This window comes from Babylonia areolata, chromosome 12 (genome assembly GCF_041734735.1).
Source record: "Babylonia areolata isolate BAREFJ2019XMU chromosome 12, ASM4173473v1, whole genome shotgun sequence".
Taxonomy (NCBI): Eukaryota; Metazoa; Mollusca; class Gastropoda; order Neogastropoda; family Buccinidae; genus Babylonia; species Babylonia areolata.
Genome location: NC_134887.1, coordinates 2,172,736 through 2,189,864, shown reverse-complemented (window position 1 = coordinate 2,189,864; position 17,129 = coordinate 2,172,736). Strand labels below are relative to the sequence as shown.

The 17,129-nt window shown below is 46.9% G+C and overlaps 1 protein-coding gene across 13 annotated transcripts in view; it reads right to left on the bottom strand.

Annotated features, from left to right (window-relative positions):
• Positions 1-17,129, bottom strand: part of LOC143288315 (uncharacterized) — a 151,588-nt gene that overhangs the window by 48,511 nt on the left and 85,948 nt on the right. For all 13 annotated transcript variants that reach the window (XM_076596676.1, XM_076596678.1, XM_076596680.1 and 10 more), the window contains one exon: positions 6,721-6,809. In XM_076596676.1, the coding sequence (XP_076452791.1) occupies positions 6,721-6,809 (89 nt within the window). The remainder of the gene's footprint in view (positions 1-6,720; positions 6,810-17,129) is intronic.

The following is a 17,129-nucleotide window of genomic DNA, read 5'->3' as shown; positions in this document are numbered from 1 at the left end:
TCTGTTCCTTCATTGTGGGGGTGGTAAATGTAGGGAAATATCCCCATGTCAGACACTGTTCCTTCATTGTGGGGATGGTAAATGTAGGGAAATATCCCCATGTCAGACACTGTCTGTTCCTTCATTGTGGGGATGGTAAATGTAGGGAAATATCCCCATGTCAGACACTTCGTTCCTCGTTGTGGGGATGGTAAATGTAGGGAAATATCCCCATGTCAGACACTGTCTGTTCCTTCATTGTGGGGATGGTAAATGTAGGGAAATATCCCCATGTCAGACACTGTCTGTTCCTTCGTTGTGGGGATGGTAAATGTAGGGAAATATCCCAATGTCAGACACTGTCTGTTCCTTCGTTGTGGGGGTGGTAAATGTTTGACAGCCAAGTTAACACACACCACAGAAGCGTACTACACAAACTGCACAGGATGCAGTGAAGAGTGGCGCCCCCTGATCTCATTTCACCACCATTCACAGTGAAGGGGTTACCACCAGCAAGACAACCTCACACACGTCATTCACAGCAAAGGGGTTACCACCAGCAAGACAACCTCACACACGTCATTCACAGTGAAGGGGTTACCACCAGCAAGACAACCTCACACACGTCATTCACAGCAAAGGGGTTACCACCAGCAAGACAACCTCACACACGTCATTCACAGCAAAGGGGTTACCACCAGCAAGACAACCTCACACACGTCATTCACAGTGAAGGGGTTACCACCAGCAAGACAACCTCACACACGTCATTCACAGCAAAGGGAGACAACAGAGGTCGGAGAGAGCGGAGGGTGACAGAGGAGGCTGTGAAGGTCAGGGGGGATAACCACAATCCTCTAGTTTGTTCCGCTCGATTTTTGGCATGTTAGTTTACCACACAGTTACAATTCAATCCTTTAAAAGAAATATATATATATATAATAATAAAAGAAAAAGAAGCATGAATAATGAGTGTCCTGAGTAAACTTCTCTCTGCTTTAGGCAGTATGGTGCTGTACTTGTGTGGAGGGGGGGGGGGGGGGAATAAACATGGGGGGTGTGGGGAGGGGGGAGAAGGGGGAGATAACAGATACTTCATGACTGGGCTTCAGTACTCTGGAAACACATCACCCATAGATTAAGTAAATAAATAAATAAATAAATAAATAAATACATATAAAGAAAAAGATATATACAGTATATATATGAATGAAACAACAGCACACATGAAGTCAACTTCCATCCACATTCACCATGCTAGAGGGCGGGTACCAGGACATCATACAACCCAATGATGCTACACCAAGGTATGTCAGCAATGGTACACTGGTAAGTGGTGTTCGACATCCATGAACACGGAACGTTTCTATTCTACTCATTAGCAAATCCGGCTGCAAACCGCTATCAGTGTTCAGAGAAATGTATCCAAACCCAAACCCAACACAGCCGAAAAGTGCACTGATCCATTTAGCCCGGTCACCACCAGAAGGGTCTATCTTTAACACGCCCTCTCACTGCTGCTGACCAGGGCACTGACCGGTGAAGAAACACTCCCCTCTATGTGTGATGTGCATTCATAAGTCAAACTGATCAAAATGAAAAGATGTTGGTCCTCTGTCATGTGTTTTGTCATGTCAATGATCTGTCCTTAGTAATCTACTTTTTGGTGCTGTCATGTGTTTTGTCGTGTCAATGATCTGTCCTTAGTAATCTACTTTTTGGTGCCGTCATGTGTTTTGTCGTGTCAATGATCTGTCCTTAGTAATCTACTTTTTGGTGCTGGGTACTGTCAACTCTCTGATCCTCCGTAATGTCAACTTTTCTACTCCGCTGTGTTTGGGTTTACCCTGCACCGCCTGAGGAGCCTACAGCAGACCTACAGCAGGCAAGCTACATGTACGTCAGACTCTCAGCTAAGCATTCTCAATGCTGGGACTGGCGCCCTCACACACACACACACACACAGGGGTGACCAGTCACCTCAATCCTCAACACTCAGCCTGGACACACTGTCACCCAGCACAGCTAAGTACCTTGCCGTGCTGCCTTACACTCTCTGAAACAATTTCCAAAAGGCAAATCTCCAAATCGTCAGAAACTGTACAACATGATTTCAATAACCCCACACACCCCTCCCCCCAAAATAAAAACTCGAAAGAGATTTTGATTGATACATTTTGACCACAGGGTGTCGTATGGGCACATTTTATGCCAAACACCTCGACATGGTTTGATTCAGTGATGAAAAGCCAAAACACTGTGGACATATCTTTTATCCTGTACTCCAATCTGTGCCCCTGGTCTCAAGACTGGACAGTCAATGACAAACCGCAATCATACTGCAGATTTTACAGGTAATACTTTTTTTATCAAATATTTCACATTCCAAGTATTTAGTCATCATTTATTCACAGACAGTAATTTCTACATTCTGTGGACATGAAAATGTTTCACGGCGACTTGCAAAGAATTCAGAGAGGTCTGTGTCTTAATGAGTAAAGTTCATTTCATGGGATGAAAGGCTCAAGGCCTGAGAAAGGCTCAAGGCCTGAGATGAAAGGCTCAAGGCCTGAGGAAGTGTGCTGGGTCACGCTGCTGGTCACACATCTGCCGAGCAGGTGTGGTGCAGTGTATATGGATTTGTCCGAACACAGTGATGCCTCCCAGAGAAACTGAAACTGATAAGCTTCAGGCGGGGGCTATCACTGATCTCTACAGGTCACTCTGGGGCTATCACTGATCTCTTCAGGTCACTCTGGGGCTATCACTGACCTCTTCAGGTCACACTGGGGCTATCACTGATCTCTGCAGGTCACTCTGGGGCTATCACTGATCTCTGCAGGTCACACTGGGGCTATCACTGATCTCTACAGGTCACTCTGGGGCTATCATTGATCTCTACAGGTCACACTGGGGCTATCACTGATCTCTTCAGGTCACTCTGGGGCTATCACTGATCTCTTCAGGTCACTCTGGGGCTATCACTGATCTCTTCAGGTCACACTGGGGCTATCACTGATCTCTTCAGGTCACACTGGGGCTATCATTGATCTCTACAGGTCACACTGGGGCTATCACTGATCTCTACAGGTCACACTGGGGCTATCACTGATCTCTTCAGGTCACACTGGGGCTATCACTGATCTCTTCAGGTCACACTGGGGCTATCACTGATCTCTTCAGGTCACTCTGGGGCTATCACTGATCTCTACAGGTCACTCTGGGGCTATCACTGATCTCTTCAGGTCACACTGGGGCTATCACTGATCTCTTCAGGTCACTCTGGGGCTATCACTGATCTCTTCAGGTCACTCTGGGGCTATCACTGATCTCTTCAGGTCACTCTGGGGCTATCACTGATCTCTTCAGGTCACTCTGGGGCTATCACTGATCTCTTCAGGTCACTCTGGGGCTATCACTGATCTCTTCAGGTCACTCTGGGGCTATCACTGATCTCTTCAGGTCACACTGGGGCTATCATTGATCTCTTCAGGTCACTCTGGGGCTATCACTGATCTCTTCAGGTCACTCTGGGGCTATCACGTATCTCTTCAGGTCACTCTGGGGCTATCACTTACCTCTTCAGGTCACTCTGGGGCTACCACTGATCTCTTCAGGTCACTCTGGGGCTACCACTGATCTCTTCAGGTCACTCTGGGGCTATCACTGACCTCTTCAGGTCACTCTGGGGCTATCACTGACCTCTTCAGGTCACACTGGGGCTATCACTGATCTCTTCAGGTCACTCTGGGGCTATCACTGATCTCTTCAGGTCACTCTGGGGCTATCACTGATCTCTTCAGGTCACTCTGGGGCTATCACTGATCTCTTCAGGTCACACTGGGGCTATCACTGATCTCTACAGGTCACTCTGGGGCTATCACTGATCTCTTCAGGTCACTCTGGGGCTACCACTGATCTCTTCAGGTCACTCTGGGGCTATCACTGACCTCTTCAGGTCACACTGGGGCTATCACTGATCTCTTCAGGTCACTCTGGGGCTATCACTGATCTCTTCAGGTCACTCTGGGGCTATCATTGATCTCTTCAGGTCACTCTGGGGCTACCACTGATCTCTACAGGTCACTCTGGGGCTACCACTGATCTCTTCAGGTCACACTGGGGCTACCACTGATCTCTACAGGTCACTCTGGGGCTATCACTGATCTCTACAGGTCACTCTGGGGCTATCACTGATCTCTTCAGGTCACTCTGGGGCTATCACTGATCTCTACAGGTCACTCTGGGGCTACCACTGATCTCTTCAGGTCACACTGGGGCTATCATTGATCTCTTCAGGTCACACTGGGGCTATCACTGATCTCTACAGGTCACACTGGGGCTATCATTGATCTCTTCAGGTCACTCTGGGGCTATCACTGGTCTCTTCAGGTCACACTGGGGCTATCACTGATCTCTTCAGGTCACTCTGGGGCTATCACTGATCTCTACAGGTCACTCTGGGGCTATCACTGGTCTCTGCAGGTCACACTGGGGCTATCACTGATCTCTTCAGGTCACTCTGGGGCTATCACTGGTCTCTACAGGTCACACTGGGGCTATCACTGACCTCTTCAGGTCACTCTGGGGCTATCATTGATCTCTTCATGTCACTCTGGGGCTATCACTGATCTCTTCAGGTCACTCTGGGGCTATCACTGATCTCTTCAGGTCACAGTGGGGCTATCATTGATCTCTTCTTGTCAGGTCACTATGGGGCTATCATTGACCTCTTCAGGTCACACTGGGGCTATCATTGATCTCTACAGGTCACACTGGGGCTATCTGGGGCTACCACTGATCTCTACAGGTCACACTGGGGCTATCATTGATCTCTTCAGGTCACACTGGGGCTATCATTGATCTCTACAGGTCACACGGTGGCTATCATTGATCTCTACAGGTCACTCTGGGGCTATCATTGATCTCTTCAGGTCACTCTGGGGCTATCACTGATCTCTTCAGGTCACAGTGGGGCTATCATTGATCTCTTCTTGTCAGGTCACTCTGGGACTATCATTGATCTCTTCAGGTCACACTGGGGCTATCACTGATCTCTTCAGGTCACACTGGGGCTATCATTGATCTCTACAGGTCACACGGTGGCTATCATTGATCTCTACAGGTCACTCTGGGGCTATCATTGATCTCTTCAGGTCACACTGGGGCTATCACTGATCTCTACAGGTCACACGGTGGCTATCATTGATCTCTACAGGTCACTCTGGGGCTATCACTGATCTCTACAGGTCACACTGGGGCTATCATTGATCTCTACAGGTCACACTGGGGCTATCATTGATCTCTTCAGGTCACTCTGGGGCTATCACTGATCTCTTCAGGTCACTCTGGGGCTATCACTGATCTCTTCAGGTCACACTGGGGCTATCACTGATCTCTTCAGGTCACTCTGGGGCTATCACTGATCTCTTCAGGTCACTCTGGGGCTACCACTGATCTCTTCAGGTCACACTGGGGCTATCACTGATCTCTTCAGGTCACACTGGGGCTATCACTGATCTCTTCAGGTCACACTGGGGCTATCACTGATCTCTTCAGGTCACTCTGGGGCTATCACTGATCTCTTCAGGTCACACTGGGGCTATCACTGATCTCTTCAGGTCACACTGGGGCTATCACTGATCTCTTCAGGTCACTAAGGATGAAACAGTGTCACACAGATTCTTCTGCACACATTCTCAACACTGAGCGGAACTGAAGAGAGAAGAGAGAGAACTGGAAAGAGAAAAGCATAAAAAAAAATCACTTTCTGAAAAAACCACCTCAAATAACAATTTTTTTCAAATGATGTTTTCACCATGTAGTAATTTCAAGATGACTTAACTACCCAGCCTGGCTGCAACCCCCCCCACCCCCCACCCCCACCCCTTGAAGAATGTACAAAGACAGAAAAAGAAATGAGCAGACTTTTTCAAGCTGACAGAATACAACACATCAGAAACTAGCAAAAATGAAAAGGTGGGGGGGTGGGGACAAAAAAAAAACCACGAACAAAAAAACACTCATGTCTACAACTTTAATTATAGATTAATGACAGACACTAAATTAAAATGTACTTTTAGATATATCTTTTCCAATCCCAGTCAAATCAACCAAACAGCGACAAACAAAAAGAAGAGTAGCAGATGATGAAAGGTCAAAACTCAAAAACACCACAGCAGTCAAACTTCCACTCCATTCTACCAGTCATGCGTGGGTTAGTGAAGTGGTGAGTCCCATCCATTGTCAACAAGCAATCTTCCCAAACCCACACCCCAACAATCCCACAATCTACCCCCAAAACACTCACATCCATCCCCACCTAGCAACTCACACCATCAAGTGGGATCATGTCATGGGGTAACAAAAGGAAAACTTGAGGAGAAGATGAAGGACAAATCACAACGTTGGAAGAAAAAAAAACCCGTCACATTATGGGGTAACAAAAGGCAAATGAGGAAAATAAAATACAGCAAAGGAAGAAAAGTACTATTATAGGGTAACAAAAGGAAAACAGAATATACAGCATAACGGAATGGAAAAAGCAGCAGCATCATGCACAGCCAGAGACAGAAAAGCAACACACACACACACACGCAGACCACTGGCAAAGCTGCAAGCCACCAAGCAGTAACCAACTCATGCCCAGCATCCAGTTAGTCAGAGAAAACACGGTGTTAGGTCAAGGTGAAGGACCCTCTAGAGGTCAAACACAAAGGTGAAGGGTCGTCAGAGACTAACCTAGACTTTTCCGCCAGTTGCTGGTTGAGGGTGGTCAGCTGGTTAGAACTATCACCTGAGTTTTTCATCAGTTCCGCAATTTGCTCTTCCTGCAGCCAGGGGGGTGGTGGGGGGGGTGAGAGGAAGGGGGACGATTCAGTCAGCCACAGTAAGGTTAAAACCAAACACACCAACAAGAACAAAGTCAGACCGACATGAACACACACATACACTGAAGGGCATCTTTCAATTCACTACAAGGGTTACATATTGATCTCCGGTCCAGTCCACTGCTTTGTGAAAGACTGTTCAAGTGGGCAACTGCAATGACATTTTCTCTCTCTTTTTGTTTTTCTTCCCAATTTTTCATTAGTTTGTGATGCCTGTAGTTTTCTGAACTCTCTTTTTATTTTCTTGTCCAGAAATATCAAGAACAATATGCTGAACGTTTCCTTACTTTTCTCTTTCTTCCATTATCATTCTTCTTTTCTTTTCAAACAGAGCGAAGCCCATAGGAATGACCAAGAAACCCAGAGCCCACATGAACTGCCTTCCTGCACGGCTGCCAACATAAAACACCTCGCCGCTTCGTCATCAGCCAACCTGGTCACCACCACAAAGCTGTCATCAATCAAACCATGCATACCAAATGAGCCAGTCCACCAATCAGCAGGTCCGGTACGAGTCGACTCCACATGCACACACACACAGACACACACAAATCAGCAGAACACACTGACCACTGAGAGTCGGGTTCTTCCCATGGATGCAAGAGGTCCTGTTTTGGGGTGGGAAGGGGGGGGGGGGTTGTTTGTTTTTCTTTATTCTCTATCTTTCTTCATTTACGGGTGCACAGGTTCGCTAAGAATGGATCTTTTTGTTGTTGTTTTATTTTGTTCCTATAATTTGCCTTCGAAGTGTCTTTCCTTCATCCTTTTTTTTTCTCCTTTGGTGTATAAACTTATCTGTTTATCTTAGTTCGCTTGGGGCTAATGTTTTATACAAACCTACCGTCCGCACTCAAGCCACAAGCCGCTGTCCAGAATGTTTGGGTTATGGTAATGTATCTGCTGGCTTTTTATTTCTTTTGTTTGTTTATCTTCTTTTTTTTTCTTTTTTTATTTTTCCTTTTGAAGCAGACGTGGTGTAGAGTGCATGGTACACATTCCACAACATGCACGGACACCATCTTGAAACTGAAACTTTTCTTTTGACAACTCCAGATTTGTTTGCAGGGGATGAGACAGGGTTTTTTTTCTTGCTTTTTTGTTTTTATGTTGTTTTTCTTCCACAGCCCACTGAACACTGACATGGATTCTTGGATACCTAACATGTGTATTTGATCTTCTGCGTGCATATACTCATGAAGGGGGTTCAGGCACAAGCAGGTCTGCACATCTGTCGACCTTGGAGAACAGAAAAATCTCCACTCCACCCATCAGGGTCCTTTTGGTGCACTCCCTTGCATCACAGGGTCCGCCGACTTTGAGATACATCAGCAGTGGGCAGCAACAGAGTGAGGAAGACGCAAGGAGGAAAAACAGCAACAACAACACACAGCTAGGAGGAAAACTACAACAAAAACAACAGCAACAACAGCAAAAAACAACAGCAACAACAACAACAACAAAACCAGCAACAACAACAACAGCAACTGGAAAGAAACAAAAAAACAACAGTAACAACAACAGCACCAGCAACAACACAAACAACAGCAGCAAAAACAGCAGCAACAACAACAACAGCAACAACAATAACAACAACAGCTACAACAACAACGGTGACAACAAAAACAACAGCAACAACAAAAACAACAGCAACAACAACAGCTACAACAACGGTGACAACAAAAACAACAGCAACAACAACAGCAACAAAAACAACAACAAGAGCAACAAAAACAATAGCAACAACAAAAAAACAGCAACAACAACAGCAACAACAACAACAGCAGCAACAACAACAACAGCAACAGCAACAACAACAACAACAGTAACATAACAAGAGCATGAAACAGGTCAGGTGTGCCCACTAGACTCAGGTTGTGGAAAAAACTGAAAAAAAAAAAAAAAAAAAAGTTCAAGGTTTCAAAATAACAAGGACAAGACTCGAGCAAAAATGGGCTGGAGAACCACTGACTTCTTGTGTGTACTAAAAAAAAGAAATCTATCCCCCCCCCCCCCCCCACCCCCCTCTCTCTCAAGCCTATAATCTGTTTTTTTCTCAGAAAGCTCTAAAAACTGTGAAATTTTTCGTCTCTGATTTGTTTTTGTAAACAATCTGTAATCTGTGCTCCCCCCCCCACCCCCCACCCCCTCTCTCTCTCCCCCCTCCCTCCCTATGTCTCCACCCAATCCTCCCAAAGCCCCGCCCTCCCTATGTCTCCACCCCATTCCCCCAAAGCCCCGCCCTCCATACGTCTCTGCCCCATCCCCCCCAAAGCCCCGCCTTTCCTATGTCTCCGCCCCATCCCCCCCAAAGCCCCGCCTTTCCTATGTCTCTGCCCCATCCCCCCCAAAGCCCCGCCTTTCCTATGTCTCCGCCCCATCCCCCCCAAAGCCCCGCCCTCCCTATGTCTCCGCCCCATCCCCCCCAAAGCCCCGCCTTTCCTATGTCTCTGCCCCATCCCCCCCAAAGCCCCGCCTTTCCTATGTCTCCGCCCCATCCCCTCCAAAGCCCCGCCCTCCCTATGTCTCCGCCCCATCCCCCCCAAAGCCCCGGCCTCCCTATGTCTCCGCCCCATCCCCCCAAAGCCCCGCCCTCTCTATGTCTCCGCCCCATCGCCCCCAAAGCCCCGCCCTCCCTATGTCTCCGCCCCATCCCCCCAAAGCCCCGCCCTCTCCCTCCCTTGCTCTTCCCCACTTATTCTCCTCTTCTCTCCCATGCTCAGCTATCCTACCCTATCCGTCTTTCGTTTACCCTCACCAGTCATCTCTGTTCACCCACTGCCACACCCAACGCACTCACCCTCACTGTCATCCTCCCCTCATCTGCCCCACAAACCCCGCACTCTTCTCTATGCCCCACTTCGCCATCTCCTACCCTAAACGTCTTCTCCCCTCTCGCCTTGTTCTCGCCCTTGTTGTCTCTACCCAAAGTTCTCTTCTTTCATACCCACTCTTCTCTTCCTGTTACCTCGCCATTTCTGTCTCTACCCCTCACTGCCTGTCTCTACCCCTCACAGTCTGTCTCTACCCCTCACTGTCTGTCTCTTCTGTCTTACCCCTCACTGTCTGTCTCTACCCTCACTGTCTGTCTCTACCCCTCACTGTCTGTCTCTACCCCTCACTGTCTGTCTCTTCTGTCTCTACCCCTCACTGTCTGTCTCTACCCCTCACTGTCTGTCTCTACCCCTCACTGTCTGTCTCTACCCCTCACTGTCTGTCTCTTCTGTCTCTACCCCTCACTGTCTGTCTCTACCCCTCACTGTCTGTCTCTACCCCTCACTGCCTGTCTCTACCCCTCACTGTCTGTCTCTTCTGTCTCTACCCCTCACTGTCTGTCTCTGTCTCTACCCCTCACTGTCTGTCTCTACCCCTCACTGTCTGTCTCTACCCCTCACTGTCTGTCTCTTCTGTCTCTACCCCTCACTGTCTGTCTCTTTCTGTCTCTAACCCTCACTGTCTGTCTCTACCCCTCACTGCTGTCTCTACCCCTCACTGTCTGTTCTCTCCTGTCTCTACCTCACTTCTGTCTTCTACCCCTCACTGTCTGTCTCTACCCCCTCATGTCTGTCTCTACCCCTCACTGTCTGTCTCTTCTGTCTCTACCCCCTCACTGCCTGTCTCTACACCTCACTGTCTGTCTCTACCCCTCACTGTCTGTCTCTTCTGTCTCTACCCCTCACTGTCTGTCTCTACCCCTCACTGTCTGTCTCTACCCCTCACTGTCTGTCTCTACCCCTCACTGCCTGTCTCTACCCCTCACTGTCTGTCTCTTCTGTCTCTACCCCTCACTGTCTGTCTCTTCTGTCTCTACCCCTCACTGTCTGTCTCTACCCCTCACTGTCTGTCTCTACCCCTCACTGTCTGTCTCTTCTGTCTCTACCCCTCACTGTCTGTCTCTTCTGTCTCTACCCCTCACTGTCTGTCTCTACCCCTCACTGCCTGTCTCTACCCCTCACTGTCTGTCTCTACCCCTCACTGTCTGTCTCTTCTGTCTCTACCCCTCACTGTCTGTCTCTACCCCTCACTGTCTGTCTCTACCCCTCACTGTCTGTCTCTTCTGTCTCTACCCCTCACTGCCTGTCTCTACCCCTCACTGTCTGTCTCTACCCCTCACTGTCTGTCTCTTCTGTCTCTACCCCTCACTGTCTGTCTCTACCCCTCACTGTCTGTCTCTACCCCTCACTGTCTGTCTCTTCTGTCTCTACCCCTCACTGTCTGTCTCTACCCCTCACTGCCTGTCTCTACCCCTCACTGTCTGTCTCTTCTGTCTCTACCCCTCACTGTCTGTCTCTACCCCACACTGTCTGTCTCTTCTGTCTCTACCCCTCACTGTCTGTCTCTTCTGTCTCTACCCCTCACTGTCTGTCTCTACCCCTCACTGTCTGTCTCTTCTGTCTCTACCCCTCATCTTCTGTCTCTACCCCTCACTGTCTGTCTCTTCTGTCTCTACCCCTCATCTTCTGTCTCTACCCCTCACTGTCTGTCTCTACCCCTCACTGTCTGTCTCTACCCCTCACTGCCTGTCTCTACCCCTCACTGTCTGTCTCTTCTGTCTCTACCCCTCACTGTCTGTCTCTACCCCTCACTGTCTGTCTCTTCTGTCTCTACCCCTCACTGCCTGTCTCTACCCCTCACTGTCTGTCTCTACCCCTCACTGTCTGTCTCTACCCCTCACTGTCTGTCTCTTCTGTCTCTACCCCTCACTGTCTGTCTCTTCTGTCTCTACCCCTCACTGTCTGTCTCTACCCCTCACTGCCTGTCTCTACCCCTCACTGTCTGTCTCTACCCCTCACTGTCTGTCTCTTCTGTCTCTACCCCTCACTGTCTGTCTCTACCCCTCACTGTCTGTCTCTTCTGTCTCTACCCCTCACTGTCTGTCTCTACCCCTCACTGTCTGTCTCTTCTGTCTCTACCCCTCACTGCCTGTCTCTACCCCTCACTGCCTGTCTCTACCCCTCACTGCCTGTCTCTACCCCTCACTGCCTGTCTCTACCCCTCACTGTCTGTCTCTACCCCTCACTGTCTGTCTCTACCCCTCACTGCCTGTCTCTTCTGTCTCTTCCCCTCACTGTTTACTTAATTCTGAATCTCTTGACACTGCATACATGTTACAAGATAATTATTGTTCCGAAGTTACTAGTAGGGAAATGTATGGAGTGTTTTTTTTCCGCCTGGCAGTGCAGTGAAAGGATTCAATGCGAACACAAGCACAGCACATCCACAAACAAGTGCTGAAACTGAAAAAACAACAACACAAGTGCTGAAACTGAAAAAACAACAACACAAATGCTGAAAAACAACTAAAACCACTGGTTATAAAACAAAAAACAAAACCAAAAAACCCACAAATGTAAAAACACTCAGACAGCACAAACCATCAACTTCAACCATGATCCAAAATCAGAATATTAAAACCTGATGACAATTTCAATGCATCACATTTCTCACAGACATCATGGCCGTATCCTGACAACACCGCCCACAAACACCACAGTAAGGCAAAGACAAGACCACAACACTGTCCACAAAACACCACAGTAAGGAAAAGACAAGACCACAACACTGTCCACAAAACACCACAGTAAGGAAAAGACAAGACCACAACACTGTCCACAAAACACCACAGTAAGGCAAAGACAAGACAACACTGTCCACAAAACACCACAGTAAGGAAAAGACAAGACCACAACACTGTCCACAAAACACCACAGTAAGGCAAAGACAAGACCACAACACTGTCCACAAAACACCACAGTAAGGAAAAGACAAGACCACAACACTGTCCACAAAACACCACAGTAAGGCAAAGACAAGACCACAACACTGTCCACAAAACACCACAGTAAGGAAAAGACAAGACCACAACACTGTCCACAAAACACCACAGTAAGGCAAAGACAAGACCACAACACTGTCCACAAAACACCACAGTAAGGAAAAGACAAGACCACAACACTGTCCACAAAACACCACAGTAAGGCAAAGACAAGACCACAACACTGTCCACAAAACACCACAGTAAGGAAAAGACAAGACCACAACACTGTCCACAAAACACCACAGTAAGGCAAAGACAAGACAACACTGTCCACAAAACACCACAGTAAGGAAAAGACAAGACCACAACACTGTCCACAAAACACCACAGTAAGGAAAAGACAAGACCACAACACTGTCCACAAAACACCACAGTAAGGAAAAGACAAGACCACAACACTGTCCACAAAACACCACAGTAAGGCAAAGACAAGACCACAACACTGTCCACAAAACACCACAGTAAGGAAAAGACAAGACCACAACACTGTCCACAAAACACCACAGTAAGGAAAAGACAAGACCACAACACTGTCCACAAAACACCACAGTAAGGCAAAGACAAGACCACAACACTGTCCACAAAACACCACAGTAAGGAAAAGACAAGACCACAACACTGTCCACAAAACACCACAGTAAGGAAAAGACAAGACCACAACACTGTCCACAAAACACCACAGTAAGGAAAAGACAAGACCACAACACTGTCCACAAAACACCACAGTAAGGCAAAGACAAGACGACAACACTGTCCACAAAACACCACAGTAAGGAAAAGACAAGACCACAACACTGTCCACAAAACACCACAGTAAGGAAAAGACAAGACCACAACACTGTCCACAAAACACCACAGTAAGGAAAAGACAAGACGACAACACTGTCCACAAAACACCACAGTAAGGCAAAGACAAGACCACAACACTGTCCACAAAACACCACAGTAAGGAAAAGACAAGACCACAACACTGTCCACAAAACACCACAGTAAGGCAAAGACAAGACGACAACACTGTCCACAAAACACCACAGTAAGGAAAAGACAAGACGACAACAAATCCAACTGAACGCCTGTCACTCAGGGGCAGGGGAGGCAGGCAACACACTTCCTACACCTCCACACTACCAAGCCATAGCTCAACACTCAGTGCAGCCCAGCTCAGCTAACCAGTCTTGAAGGGCCAGACATCTGTATGCAGCAGTCACATATATTCCTTTCTTTCTTTCTTGTACAAATGAAAACTGAATGAGAATCAACTTTACAGCTCTGTGAGTCCCGACCAATCAATGACCCACCTCCGACTCCCCATCTTTCCCTGCCCATTCCCCACCCTGCATACAGGTGGTTTGTTCCTGGTCTTTGTTCTCACTCCTTTAAGTCTTTCTCTTCTATGTTCCACCTTCTTTGCTTTTTTCCAGTCTTTCTGTTCTATGTTCCACCTTCTTTGCTTTTTTACAGTCTTTCTGTTCTATGTTCCACCTTCTTTGCTTTTTTACAGTCTTTCTGTTCTATGTTCCACCTTCTTTGCTTTTTTACAGTCTTTCTGTTCTATGTTCCACCTTCTTTGCTTTTTTACAGCCTTTCTCTTCTATGTTCCACCTTTTTTTCTTTTTCTTTTTTTCTTTTTTTACAGTCTTTCTATGTTCCAATTCTTTTCCTTTTTTTTTTTTTTTTACAGTCTTTCTGTTCTATGTTCCACATTTTCTTTTTCTTTTTTTTTTTTTTTTTTTACAGTCTTTCTGTTATATGATCCACATTTTCTTTTTTTTTACAGTCTTTCTGTTCTATGTTCCACATTCTTTTAAAAAAAATTTTTTTTACAGTCTTTCTGTTCTATGATCCACATTTTCTTTTTTTTCTTCTTTTTTTTTACAGTCTTTCTGTTACATGATCCACATTTTCTTTTTCTTTTCTTTTTTTACAGTCTTTCTGTTCTATGTTCCACCATGTACAGTCTTTCTGTTCTATATGTCCTACCTATAAAACATTACAAAAGAAAGAGAGAGAGAGAGGGAGAGGGGGAGAGAGAGAGAGAGAGAGAGAGAGAGAGAGAGAGAGAGAGAGAGAGAGAGAGAGAGAGAGAGGAGGCTGGAGTTTTCTTGGCTGGTCCTTCAAAAACAACAACAAAGAAACACAAAAAACACTGATTTGTTGAATATTTCTCACAACCCCAAATCACAAAATCCACAAGCATTTTCTGTCAGACCTGAATCACTTATTTCACTGGCAAGAAGAAGAATACCAAGTTTGATATGAGAAGAGTGTTCTGCACAAAAGCTTCTTGCTGACACTCATCATTTTAGTTCCAATTCCCTCCCCTTCAGCCAACAGATGCCTGGCCATTCCAGAGAGGCAAAGAACATGTCTGGTTAATCAATCCATCTGTTCACTCTGGGAAGAGTACATGTAGATTCTGTTTATGTATACAGATACAGAGAAAGAGAGGGAGAGAAATATCATTGTGCTCTTGCTAAAAAAAAAAAAAAAAAAAATCACACTGACACATTTAAACTAAATACATGTGATACATGCAACACCAGAAAAAAGTGGAGTACAATCACTGGAATAAAGTTCACACACACACCTGCTCAAGATGGGGGGAAAAAGAATAAACAAACAAATAAAAGCACTTCCTAGTTTAAAAAACAAACAAACAACAATACAAAAGAGATTCCAACCTTGAGTGAAAAGATTGAAAACCATCAAAACTTTACAACATCCTTCAAAAAGAATGCACATAAGTAGTATTATTCTATAGAAGTTAAAACTACAAAATATTTCTTTAAAATATCTGATCAAAATACTTACAGAAAGAACATAAATGGCGGTTATAAGAGAACATATGAACTGTCAGAGAATAACCGTCCAAAAACAACCAAACTACTCAAATGTCAATCACTGCAATCAATTCAGCCAATCGTTTAAAATGGCGTGTTACAGAGACAGTGAAAACTAATGACCAAGCCTTCCAGTTAATGAGGTATCATCTACACACCTTTATCCCTTCATTAACGACAGCAAAGGCTGTAAAAACGCCACAGCTAACTTTGAACTATATTGTACTGCGTTGTGTTAGTTTTTTGTCACAACAGATAAGGTTGCTCTCCCTGAACAGAACGCTTTGTCACAGATGGAAGCTCTGCTCACCTCTCCCTTGTGCAAGGTCCAAGGACACACACTGTTTGTCTCTTTCCTGTCCCTCTCCCAGGCTACACTATATACTGTCCATCCCCCAGGCTACACTATGTACTGTGCCTCTCCCAGGCTACACTATGTACTGTGCCTCTCCCAGGCTACACTATGTACTGTGCCTCTCCCAGGCTACACTATGTACTGTCCATCCCCCAGGCTACACAATGTACTGTGCCTCTCCCAGGCTACACTATGTACTGTCCCTCCCCCAGGCTACACTATGTACTGTCCCTCTCCCAGGCTACACTATGTACTGTCCCTCCCCCAGGCTACACTATGTACTGTCCATCCCCCAGGCTACACTATGTACTGTCCCTCCCCCAGGCTACACTATGTACTGTCCATCCCCCAGGCTACACTATGTACTGTCCATCCCCCAGGCTACACTATGTACTGTCCCTCTCCCAGGCTACACTATGTACTGTCCATCCCCCAGGCTACACTATGTACTGTCCCTCTCCCAGGCTACACTATGTACTGTGCCTCTCCCAGGCTACACTATGTACTGTGCCTCCCCCAGGCTACACTATGTACTGTGCCTCTCCCAGGCTACACTATGTACTGTGCCTCTCCCAGGCTACACTATATACTGTCCATCCCCCAGGCTACACTATGTACTGTGCCTCTCCCAGGCTACACTATGTACTGTTCATCCTCCAGGCTACACTATGTACTGTGCCTCTCCCAGGCTACACTATGTACTGTGCCTCTCCCAGGCTACACTATGTACTGTCCATCCCCCAGGCTACACTATGTACTGTGCCTCTCCCAGGCTACACTATGTACTGTGCCTCTCCCAGGCTACACTATGTACTGTGCCTCTCCCAGGCTACACTATGTACTGTCCCTCCCCCAGGCTACACTATGTACTGTGCCTCTCCCAGGCTACACTATGTACTGTCCCTCTCCCAGGCTACACTATGTACTGTCCATCCCCCAGGCTACACTATGTACTGTGCCTCTCCCAGGCTACACTATATACTGTCCCTCCCCCAGGCTACACTATGTACTGTCCATCCCCCAGGCTACACTATGTACTGTGCCTCTCCCAGGCTACACTATGTACTGTCCATCCCCCAGGCTACACTATGTACTGTGCCTCTCCCAGGCTACACTATGTACTGTCCCTCCCCCAGGCTACACTATGTACTGTGCCTCTCCCAGGCTACACTATGTACTGTCCATCCTGCAGGCTACACTATGTACTGTCCATCCCCCAGGCTACACTATGTACTGTCCCTCTCCCAGAC